At 45.5% G+C, this 11840-nt stretch overlaps 2 protein-coding genes and 1 pseudogene across 2 annotated transcripts; 1 reads left to right on the top strand and 2 right to left on the bottom strand.

Annotated features, from left to right (window-relative positions):
• Positions 1-2422: 2422 nt before the first annotated feature.
• LOC115728360 (uncharacterized protein At1g28695-like) lies at positions 2423-5060 on the top strand. Its single transcript, XM_030658700.2, has 3 exons — positions 2423-2646; positions 2727-3116; positions 4361-5060. Exons 1-3 carry the CDS (start codon positions 2524-2526, stop codon positions 4910-4912), a joined length of 1065 nt encoding a protein of 354 aa, XP_030514560.2. The 5' UTR covers positions 2423-2523; the 3' UTR covers positions 4913-5060.
• A 602-nt stretch (positions 5061-5662) lies between these two features.
• LOC115728359 (trihelix transcription factor ASIL2) lies at positions 5663-7907 on the bottom strand. Its single transcript, XM_030658699.2, is given in 3 exon segments — positions 5663-7152; positions 7154-7227; positions 7229-7907. Coding segments are annotated over 3 exon segments (1440 nt in total). The 5' UTR covers positions 7475-7907; the 3' UTR covers positions 5663-6032.
• A 2103-nt stretch (positions 7908-10010) lies between these two features.
• On the bottom strand, positions 10011-11473 carry LOC115728358 (annotated as a pseudogene).
• Positions 11474-11840: the final 367 nt, after the last annotated feature.

The following is an 11840-nucleotide window of genomic DNA, read 5'->3' as shown; positions in this document are numbered from 1 at the left end:
AAGCGCCCAGCACGCGCTATGCACGTGTGGTTGTGCTTTTTCATGCTCTTTTAGATTAATTGATAATATGGGTAAAAACTTATGATTGGTTATGAACTAGCATCAATTTCTCTTGCCACTTTAATTTTCAGTGGTTTTTTTTTTTTTTCGCAAGTGATAAAAGTTTGATTTAAAAATATTGGATTCCCACTAAATAATAAAAGGATAGGAAAATTAAAGACATTTTCCGTAAGTATCAGAGTGAACATTAAAATCATAAGTTGGCTTATTTTCCTTGTAATTCAAAGAGTCAAGTGATTGTATCGCCTCATACGGTAAAGTTTTTGTATTATCGAGTTGGATTAATATATTGGAACTCCCGAACTGGTTCATGCAGTCGATGTAAGCTCGGTTTAAGGTAAACCACTAAATCGAGCAAACTTTTCTATCACACTCACTTTAATTTTGTGCATATCAATTTGCCTGATCGATTTATTCGTTTCGCTCTAGTTTTAGTCTATTACGTTGAGGAAAAACTAGCATTCTTATTCCAATTTTTGCCCGAGCTAGGAAAAAAGTATTGATTTATACATAAAATTGTGTTTTCATTTGACTCAATCTTTTAATTCCCGCTTCACATCTTCGAAGAGAATTACCAATTGGTACCAAATACGAGGTTACAACGTTGAGGGGAATGTCTTTCGCGTCACCTTTTCATTTAGTAGAAGCTATCGATTTTGCATCTATGTAGTGTATGCATATGGTGTATTGAACCATGCCTTTCTATTATAGAAAGAGAGCCTATTCTTCATAAATGATTTCTCAGGATTAAATCAACAATTCAATCGGGTTCACATTGCACGCTACACACCTCGACACGTTAGGCCACAATATCATTTTATGAAGAATATTATGCACCTCATGAGAAATTCATCGCTTCTAAATGAAACACGATTATAGGTGGAGATGGGGCAAAATTACCAAAAAAAGTTATAAATTTATTATAATTATACCAATCAAGTCACGAACTTTTTTTTTTTTGCCAATTGCAAACTGAACCTTTTGTATTTGTGTCAATTCAATACATTCGGCCAGCTTTAGCGGGCCGACATTGAAATGAACGCTCGACGTGGCAATTTTTCGTAATATTTTAATATTATTTTCAAGTTTTTATTTATTTCGTTTACTTGATCGAGCCCAAAGTGGTACAGACAAATAAATTATGCAATTGTTGCAACCAAGTGTCGCGAGGAGGCTGGAAGTTGTCGCTTGTTCGAGCCCACAGTGGTACGAGGAAGAAGCGGGAAGGTGGGAACGGTTAGCGGTTAGGCATTAGCTCCAACCGAAACCTGCCTAATCCTCACCCATACATTTCCTAATTTTGACTTGCCCTCGGCTGTTTCGAATTGAATCGAATCAAATCAAATGCTTCTAGTGAAAGCTCCTATGTTCGAAACGTGATGCTCGCAACACCGATACGAGATCCTTTCGCTCGGATCCCGATCGGCTCGGCTAGGGCGCATCGTGCTTCTGTGGACGGCTTCAAGAGAGGCGCGCGAGGGCAAGGATTTGAATTGAACGATGATCTTTGAAAGCGTAATGCTGAGTGCGTGGTGCGCTGCTAAGAAGTTGTTGAACGTGTTTGAAGGGATGAAAGTAATGTGTTTGGTGTTTGAGAGGAAATAACTTTTGGAATAGAATAGTTTGCTATCGAGGCACAAAGGAATGTTCCACTAGTCACCACCAAAGAATTGGATAAAAGCACCTAAAGGAATCACTTAATTAAGACGAATTCTCTAATAATATCGACTCAAAATCTATATCCTTACGATTGAGAATGCACCTTCTATACATAAGAAGAACTAAGACTAGGAAACATTAAATTACAAAGCCACTCAAATCAGGAAACTTATGCAAACTCGAGCCGCAAAATTAATTAGGAAACTTTTCATAATATGAGTAGGTATCCTAATTATAGATTGATCTTCTAATTTGAATAACTTTGTAGGTTCGAGTTCGTTTCCTATTTTTTTTTCGACCAAAAAAAAAAACTAGGAAACAAACTCGAACCTACAAAGTTATTCAAATTAGAAGATCAATCTATAATTAGGATACCTACTCATATTACGAAAAAAAAAACACCAAAATTAATAAACCTAGCTAAATTATGAATCTACTCAAATCACAAAATGACTTTCCAAATCTCGACCTAGTCCGAGGATCTTCGATTTCAAGAAACTATGTCTCGGGCACCTTCGGCTTGCTGGACCCATTGGATCATGTTATGGCCGAAATCTCCTTTTTGCTTGTACGAATGTCAAATCCGCTTTAGGAGGTTTTAGGTGGAGTTGTGAGTTTGACGTTCGGTAGGATTCAAACTGAACCCCCTCGAAAATAAGAAGGTCGGGGCACTTTCAGGTTTTGTCGCGGGCAATTGTCGTGAGCAAACTGCACCATAGCCAAACTGCTGCCCAAAAGTCTCACACGAATCAGATCAGAAGCTAAACCCGCCGGAAAGATCTCACCTTTCACACTCGCATTCGCATGGATCACTCCAAGAACTCCGTCTTGAACCTCGCCGTCCTCTCCCTCCTCTCCTCCGCCGTCCTCTTCCTCTGCTTCCTCTCCGCAACTCGCTTCCCCCGCCCCTGCCCCACCCGGAACCCGGTGAGTCGCTCGACCCCGTTGGAGCTCCTCTCTCGGGTCGTCAATGTCTTTTGGCGTCGCTCACTCTACTCGTTTTTCAGGCCTCGGTGCATGCTCCGACGGACGGCCTGGGGTCCATGCTGGCCCGAGCTGCGATGCCGGACAAGACCCTGATCATCGCGGTCATGAACAGAGCGTACGCAGAACAGGGCGTGAACTCGGACAAGACCATGCTGGGACTCTTCCTCGAGAGCTTCTGGCTCGGGGAGGGCACCCGGGGGATGCTCGACCACGTGCTGGTGGTCGCCGTCGATGAGGCGGCGCACCGGCGGTGCCTGTTCCAGCGGCTCCACTGCTACAGGCTCGAAACAGAGGGCGTCGATTTCGGGGGAGAGGAGGTCTACATGTCGGAGGGCTTCGTGAGTATGATGTGGAGGAGGACTCGGTTCTTGACGGAGGTCCTCCGGCGAGGGTACAGCTTCATCTTCACGGTACGTGAGCCAAGCGACTGCGCCATTGGTTTCTTGATTTTTCGGTTTCGATTCTGAAGAGATTGGGAGGAAGATTGTGATCTTCTTCTGCTTGGTCAAAATCTTTCTCCATTATTAACGGCGGTAAAGAAGAAAAACGAATGGAATCACTGCTGAGATCATACATCGAACCAAATTTCCGTAGGATTTTCATCGCGGAGAGAAAGAAAGAAAAAAGTTTTGAGATGCATGACTTCCCACGGTTTTGTTTTTTTTTTCTGCATGAAGCAATTTTTGGAAACTTTGAGCACGTGTTTGGATCAATTGCAAGAAAAATGTTAGCTACATTAGGGTTCTAAATTAATTAATGATGTGATATCTAAACCGATGTATTACTACTCGAGAATGCACGGTGGATTTGTGGGTGATCGGTTTTAGATTGGGAATTACTGAATCGGGTTTCCAATTTTTGAAACATGGAATCAAGCGAATGGATTTCAAGACCGACCCTTTTTTTCTTTGGTTTTGGTTAACAAGCATATATATATATTATTTGCTTGAAATGTGAAATTTTCCCATGAGAAACAAACATAATCAAACAAAATACTTGAAGATATGAATGTAGAAAGTGTTCTAAATATAGAGCTTTAGGATTGGTTTTTGAACCGGCTCTTGGGTTCCCAATATAATTGAATATGCCCTGCGTGAACCGGCCTACAATTGATCGGGTGAAGCCGGTTTGAGTCGATTCCCAAATTGAACTAGCCCGGTTGCTCATTTGCGGCGGATTTAACCATTTTTAACCGTCCTTTTGTAGGAATCGGAAATGCTATGGATATGGTTTTTTTTTTTTTAATTTTTGAGGTGGATGGCAATTTTAAATCCCCCCTTTCCTCTAATTGATAGCATGAATGAATTCAACATTTAAAAAGTACCAGCACGTGGAAAAATAATCTTTCCTAAGGTCTTTCTACCTGTCGGTTTCAAATAAGCACTCAATGTCAAATTTCACCTAAACTCGACTAACACATAAAAATTAGGTAACTAGATACACCAAACCGTTAATTCAATATATTTGCTTAATCATATCAGTCTTAATAATGTCTTTTCCTTAATTTTTTTCACATTAATTCAGTATTATTTTATTGGTTTATATATATTTTTTGGGTCGGATTATTGGTCTGTATTAATAGGTTCAAATTTCACATGATCATAGTATATTGTCAACATGCAGAACATTTGTCAACAACCATTCCCTTTCGCAGGATGCCGACGTGATGTGGCTGAGAAACCCGTTCACGAGGCTGAGCCGCAACCAGAGCGACGACCTCCAGATCAGCACCGACATTTTCAACGGCGACCCTAGGTCGGAGGAGAACCTCATCAACACCGGGTTCTACTTCGTGAGGTCGAACAACAAGACGGTCGCGCTGTTCGAGACGTGGTACGCCCGCAAGGACAACGCCACGGGGGAGAAAGAGCAGGACGTCCTGCTGGAGCTCGCGCGGGAGGGCACGTTCGAGGAGCTCGGGCTCAATGTGAGGTTCCTGGACACGCGCTACTTCAGCGGGTTCTGTGAGGATAGCAAGGACATACGGGCCGTGTGCACCGTGCACGCCAACTGCTGCCGGAGCATAAGCGCCAAGATCTTCGACCTCACGGCGGTCCTCCTAGACTGGAAGCTGTTCCGGCGGTCTGGGGAGGGGGAGAACGCTGTCGGTGGGGCCAACGGAACCGCAGCGCCGTATAGATGGTCGGGCCACGTCGGCTGTTGGAGGTCATGGAGGGTAGGGAACAACAGCGTCCCGATTGCATAAAAGGATAAAGAAGGATCCGATTTGCTTTGATTTTACCCAAAATTAAGAGGAGGAAACACATTTCTAATGGTGATTATCATCGTTTGTGTATATCTATACCAACTTTTGACCTCTCCGTGTATGGAAATTTGCCTGTGAGATTCAATCCGTCACTGATCAAGCAGCAATTTTCCTTGGGACACCTTTGTATCTGATCTCGGAACAGAAACAGACATTTTAATAACATTCTGTAATGTCCTACAGCGAGATTATTTCGTTGAGTCACCTAACCATTGACTCTCTCCCTATCAGTATCAAGCTTTGTCATGCACCAGTAAAAAGGTCTAATTGCCTGAGAAATCAATCCACAAGTCTGACAATTTTATCGCTGAGTAGTCAGACAGGACTGTGTTTAGTCAACGGAAGATGCGACCATCTTGGAAGGATTTGAATCCCCATCTGAAGGAAAAACCAAAGGGAAACATGGAGGCAAGCAGCACGCAGATCGAAACTACACAATGACTACAGGATCAATGTGTATGAACCACTGGATCTACAAGCCAAGATGGATGTGTAATGACTCCGCAGGGCATCAGACCCACATCAAATGGAACCATCTGGAGGTCCATAAAAGCAGAGCTCAAAAGACTTTGCCAAAGCGTGAATGGACACTAAGCTGACATAGAAAACCAGATAACAGAGCTTCACAAGCAGATCAGAGAGAGAGAGAGAGAGAGAGAGGGGACTCAAAAGGATGCAGTGGTGTCAAGATAAGCTTAAATTATCCAACAAAGGTATTACCTTTATGCATATTCCAAGTACTCCTCCTATCACTAAACACATGAAACGAAAAGAAGAAATCCCACTGCAAAACAGATCCTACCTTAGCTATTCTAACAATCAAATCCTCCTACATAAACCAAAGCTTTGCTCTTGCTCAGCTTTGTCCAACTTCGATCACTAGCCCTTTCCCTTAACCCTGTTCTACAATCTTCACGTCCCTCTCGCTAAACCCTCTTGATGAGTGAGTGTCATCATCAATTCATCATCATCGCTCATCTATATCATCACCAATAAACAGAAGCAGCGGAAGCAACAACAAAGTCGAGAAATCTTTCTTCCCTACACATTGCAATTCAATTCAGGCTTCTGGAGTGGGCATCCTCTTGGCCTTCTTCTTCCGCTCCGCAACCGCCTTGGCGAAGGCCTCGACGATCCTCTGCTGCGACTCGAGGATCATCTCCGTCCGTTTCATCTCCATCTCCATCCGCATGCTCTCAATCTCCCGCGCCATCTCCATCTTCATCTGCTCCATCCTCACAAACCCATCCCCTAAGACCTTGATCGCCCCTACCATCTCCTCCAACGGGTCCTTCTCTCTCCCCCTCTTCCTCATCCCACTCATTTCCCTCGTAACCCTAGCTCCATATCCGCCTCCGCCGCTGCCACCACCGGCCCCTCCGAAATTGGGGCCGAAATTGGGGCTAAAGTTAGGGTTCGCATCACTCGCAGAAGGACCCATGTTGAATTTCTTGTCGAACTTCCGGTAGTTCACTCCGGGCTGAGCTATGCTCACTCCCGTGGGGATCTTGATCCGGAAGCCGCTGCCCGATTTGCTCCCGCTGGCGGGTTCGGTCCCGATTCCGTTGTGGTACAAGCCATGGATGTTTCTTGAATTCAAAGAGGAGCCGTTGTTCTTGAACTTGTGATCGAACTGGGAGCCGCCCAGGAACTCACTGTCATCGTCCTCCTCCTCCTCGTCGTCGTTGAAGTTGTCTTCATCACTGTCGGCCTTCTCGGCCTTGGCCACAGTGGCGGAGGCGGGGTTCGAGGAGGAGGGGCCCTTCTCCATGGAGTCCATGCGCTTGAAGTGGACCCAGGAGGAGATGAAGCGGGAGACCGGGATCGAGCGGGCGCGCTGGAGCTCGGTGCGGTAGCGCTTGCGGAGCTTCTCCATCTTGTGGCGGCACTGCACAGCAGTCTTGGCCGGGGAGGCGGAAGGACAACTGGAGGCCACGGCTTCGGCAACCTCCTGCCAGTGGTTGGCCTTGAGGTTCCCGCGGCGGAGGGAGTACCACTTGTCGCGGTAGGCGTCGATGAGGGCCACCGTCTCGTCGTGGGACCAGCACGGCGGCGGGAGCCGCCGGGGGTTGGTGATGGCCGGCTGGGCCAGGGTTATGGTGGTGTGCGCCATGGGCGGCGAGGCTGGAGCCGCCGGAGGAGGCGGGGACGGGGGAGGAGGCGAGGGCGAGGAGGCTGGCGGGAGGGGGAGCGGCGGCTCGTCCTCCGGGGGGCTGGGGGAGCCGAGGGGCTGGGCTGGGTCGGGAGGAGGCGAGGCGGAGGCGGCGGCGGCGGCGGAGGCCATGGGCGGCGGAGGGCGAGGGTTAGATCTGAGCAGATCTGGAGATCGGGGGAGGCGAGGAGACGATGAGAAGGCGGGCCGGCGGGCGGAGGATAGGGAAGGAGGCGCAGGATAGCGAGGGGAGGAGGGGCGCGGTGGACGGCGGGAGGGATCTGGAGAGGAGAGGAGGAGGAGGAGGAGGAGGAGGTGGTGGAGGTGGGTGGAGAAAAAGAGAAAGGCATGGTGGTGGATGGGGCGGGCGGAAGAGATAAGGTTAAAAGAGGTGGGGTGGGTGGGGGTAGGGAGGCGTGTGCGGCTGATCTTGAGATCTAGAGAGAGAGGAGTGGCCACCGCTGAGGTGGGGGGAGGCTAAAGTGCGCGGGGTTGGGCCGTGTGCACCGCCAGGGCCAGGGGGGACGGGGGCGGTGGGGGGGTCCACCCTCGAGGCCGTCCCTTCTGGGCGATTTGCATTGATGACGTCCACGGCCACGTCCGCCGCCCATGGAGTGGGTCGGGGTCGTGCTTGTGGATGGTGACGTGGTCGGCATTTTCGATGTGGGGTTGTTTTGGGTGGTGGTGGTGGTGCGGTGGCGAGACTGAAGGGATGATGATGGTTTCACATTTTTGGGGCGGTGTTTTCTTGAAATTGCAGATTGGCCCTCTCACTTCCATAAAATTGCCTTTTCTATTTACGAAAATACCATTTACTCATTTCATCTACGAACTCCGCGGGTGCCATTGCCGTCCCGTTCGCCGCCAAAAAAGTTGAAGGACGCAACGTTTGAACGCCGACAGAGCTATTTATATTGAACTTTGTAATTTATTTGGACAATCGATGACCCGAAAATAATTAAATAAATACTAATAAGCCGAAATCGAAACCGAAACCGATAATTTAGTAACAAGTTACTAGATAAATAATGTACTTATCGCATTTGGCACTGGCATTATTTGACATTTACTAATTTTTCTAGAAATTTATTAAGGTAATTCTGTTTTTCGCTTTTTGTCCCGACGAATCTTTTGCAAGTATGTATCAAATAGCGACAAGGGTTGGTCCAATAAATCAACAAAATGATAGTGATTTTTTCCGAGTTATCAAGAATGATTTTTGAACATAAATAATTCTTTCTAATTCTGATCTTGAGAACAAAGAAGCAATGTTTCTACTTTAAAATTGTTCTCCTAGCCATTGATAAATTTTCGGAAACAGAAAGATTAATCGACGTCGCTAAATAGATTTTTTTTTTTTTGTTCTCGAGAATAAAAAAATAGGAATAAGAGAAATAAGAGGGTTTAATTTTCTTACTGTTTTTCTCCTGCCGGAGGTACTAAATATTTCGGATTCAAAAGAAGATTAGCGAACGAAATCGAGGACTTTGGAGACGAGATAAAGTGACTCTTCCACTGTTTAGATGCTAAATAAACTTTGGACCGCTCGTCCATATTGATGGGACATTTAAAGTATTAGTTGCTCTGAAAGTTATCTGTAACATATTCGGAGTTCGTTGGGGTTGTCGGGTACTAAAGTTTAGACTTCCACTACTATATTTATTTTAAGTATTTAGTCACTATTAAAAAAAAATCGTAAAGTCAACACTCACTCTTTCTTTTTCTTCCCCTTTTCTTTATGAATTTCAGAAGTGAATTCGGATATTTAACCTTGAAATTCACTTTAAAAAATTGATTATTTTTTTTTTATCAATCTAATTCATTTAAAAAAAGAAAGATAGTAATTTGCCACGTCACATATGACCACGTCATCATTACCATGTTAGCGACAACTAATGAGACAATATGTTGCTTCACTGGTAAGATCATTCTATAATTTCCCGGTTCAATGGGCTGTTGCTATACTGACGACGAAGAATTCATTTAGTGATATCGTGGATATTTTTGCTAATCATGTCAATGGAGATAGGCAAGACCAATCTTTCATTGAGTTTTTTTTTTCCCATCCCATTTTTTTTGGAAAGGCAAATTATGTGAATTGGCAACATTATTCACGTTACCAACCGTGGGATATCGAGCCTTGCTTATCTGTTAAACTTATTCAAATGGCTATGCCAATATGAACATATTAGAGATGTTTATATTCATGTGTATATGGACCTTTTATTATTTGTGAGTCCAAATCAGAAAATTATTCTTGATTTGGAGCATTGGAGGATTAGATCTCAAACCTTCTCGAGAAGTTACTCTTTTGTTATCAGCCTTGAAACTACCTTTGTTATGTAGTTGCGATCTTTTGATTTTATCTAAATTTATATCCCCGCCATTCGATTCGATCCGACCCCCCTTTGCGTATCCCGGGCTGTTCTTTTGACTCCTTGCTCATGGCTTGTTGCATTATCCATCCCCATTAGTTTAGTGAGTGTCCGTAAGTATTAACTAACATTAATTCTTCCACCTGTTTTGTTCGAGAAATTCTCAATCTTGCAAAGATGTTCCCTTGTGACCAATAGGCATGCGGTCCTGTCGGTAAATGGATTGGAGAGATAGGGACGTGAGTATCATAGGTGCGGGGTTCGACTCCCGTGTTCTGCAAAGAGGAGAGTTAGAGATATGACAGATAAAAATAGATGTTCTCTTGTGGACCAATTCATCTGAAGAAGTAAGACCAAATGTGTGCTCATAAGAATACTCGCGCAACCTCATCTCGAAATCTCTTTCCGTGAAGTTACATACATGCTATAAACTCGATGGGATGCTGCTAAAGGCTTGCATTTCTTAGCTCAATCCCAAGGAAAGAGATATTACCATCATCAACGACGAAGGTTAGGTCCTTAGACTGTACATACCACCTTGGAGGTTGCATCGAAGGAGCCTTTCCAAGCAAAGATCCAAACCTTTCGCCAGCCACCTGGCCAACAATTTCGCATTTATTGGAAGTAACTCTCCGTGACACGATGGGAAGGGCTGGTATATCATGAAGCAAAGGTAGGTTTGAACCATTGCAGCGAGGGAGAGGATTAGCGGCAGCTTGACGGGGAGATCTCTGGTGAGGGAAATGATCATCTGCACCGACACCAAGAGCCCGAATGTGTTGTAGCTCATGAAGATGATGTAACTCAATTCCCTGCCAAGAGGATCAGCCCAAGCGTGGGATGCGAGGAAGCCTTTCATGATGTTGTTGTGAACTTTTGGCGCAAAGCTTGGAGGCTGAAGCACGGCTTGACAGGTTGCGCTCACGACGAGCGCGGCGACGACCAGCAGGGCGTTGCGTATGTCGCCCAATGACTCCTTTTCTTTGTTCGAATTTTGCGACTGCAAGGAGCATTTGTGACTGGTTCCCATGTGATTGATGACTGTTACCTCCCTCGATATCGTCGTCATCGTTCGCCATGGCCCGTCTTGAAGTGGGCGAGTCTGATCTTCCTCTTCCGTGTATGGCTCCAGCTCTTGCGAGAATTTCTCTGATCTCCCTATCTCCTGCTCCCCTTGGCAAAAGAGTTGAGGCATCTAGAGGCGTCGAGCCACTCTCGTTCGAGGCGTTCACCTTCAAAGCATGCTCCCGAGGCAAGAAGTCAACCACCTGCAACTCTGTTCCATCTCTGTTTTGTTCTCATTGATTTTCAGACGTTAAGATCTTGCATAGACAAGACATCCTACATTCCCTTGATGATCAAATAAATTCCTTTGCTTAGAAGATTTTTGCATGTCATGTGCAAAGAAAAGTGCGATAAAATAAGGGAACCGCAAGACTTGCCTCAAAATTTTGCCTGCAGTAGCAAGATGCAAGGCGGTGTTGCCTTTGTGGCCCTTCCAATTGATTACTTGCTCCTTCTTATTCTGCTTCAGATGCTCCATCAACGAAACGACTGCGTCAAACCGATTGTTCTTCCTGGCAAGGTGAAGTGCAATCTTATCTCAGGCGGTTGTCTCGTCGGCAGATTCAGGCAAAGCAGAGAGCAGTAAGTTCATGACATGGAGCTCCCCGTTTAAGACAGCATAATGCAAAGGGGTTCTTCTCTCCCGTCCCTTCACAAAGCACAGGTGTCGGCCTACTGTCAAGAGCTCCCTCGTGATCTCAACGTCGCCTCGAGCTGCTGCGATGTGTAGCGGCCTGAAACCACTTGCGTTCACTCTTTCCGCGAACTTCGGCATCAACTTCAGGATCTCTCAGACTAAATCCAAATGGCTGGCCATTCAAGTGACGTGCAGCGGTGCAGCGGCGTGTGACCGGCTACTTCGAGGGCCATCTCCTTGAGGATGAGAGCATTGCCTCGTATCAAGTCATTTAGCTCATTGATATTGCCCTTTCAAGCTGCTTCCAACAACCGTCTCTCCATTTGATCTAAGCTTAATTATGTTCTCTTCATGGGACACTTTTGGACTTGAACATCTAAGCACAGATCCGACAGGATACATGTCTCGAGTTTGAGCAGCTGAGCAAAACTCGACCAGAAATTTAGTTAGGAAAGTCCGGATTGTTTCGGCTATCTTGCCGTCCTTGAAGAACAAAGAAATAAACTTCATCTTCGGAGTATAACAAAGAGAAGGTTCCTCACAAGGTTCGGTCGACTCATATGGGAGCTAAGGCTAGGGTATTCTGAAATTGATTTGGAGTTTTTTTTTTGTCTGATTGTGGTTTGGAAATTCCGTTGT

This window comes from Rhodamnia argentea, chromosome 3 (assembly GCF_020921035.1).
Source record: "Rhodamnia argentea isolate NSW1041297 chromosome 3, ASM2092103v1, whole genome shotgun sequence".
NCBI classification, from domain to species: Eukaryota; Viridiplantae; Streptophyta; class Magnoliopsida; order Myrtales; family Myrtaceae; genus Rhodamnia; species Rhodamnia argentea.
The sequence above is the reverse complement of the archived record's forward strand: the minus strand, read 5'-3'. Positions and strand labels throughout refer to the sequence as shown.

Excerpts from the sequence above, each read along its gene's own strand:
- LOC115728360 (XM_030658700.2), top strand. The coding sequence starts at position 2,524 with ATGGATCACTCCAAGAACTCCGTCTTGAACCTCGCCGTCCTCTCCCTC. Across the intron at positions 2,647-2,726 it reads CCTGCCCCACCCGGAACCCG|GCCTCGGTGCATGCTCCGAC; the intron begins GTGAGTCGCTCG and ends CTCGTTTTTCAG. Across the intron at positions 3,117-4,360 it reads GGTACAGCTTCATCTTCACG|GATGCCGACGTGATGTGGCT; the intron begins GTACGTGAGCCA and ends TCCCTTTCGCAG.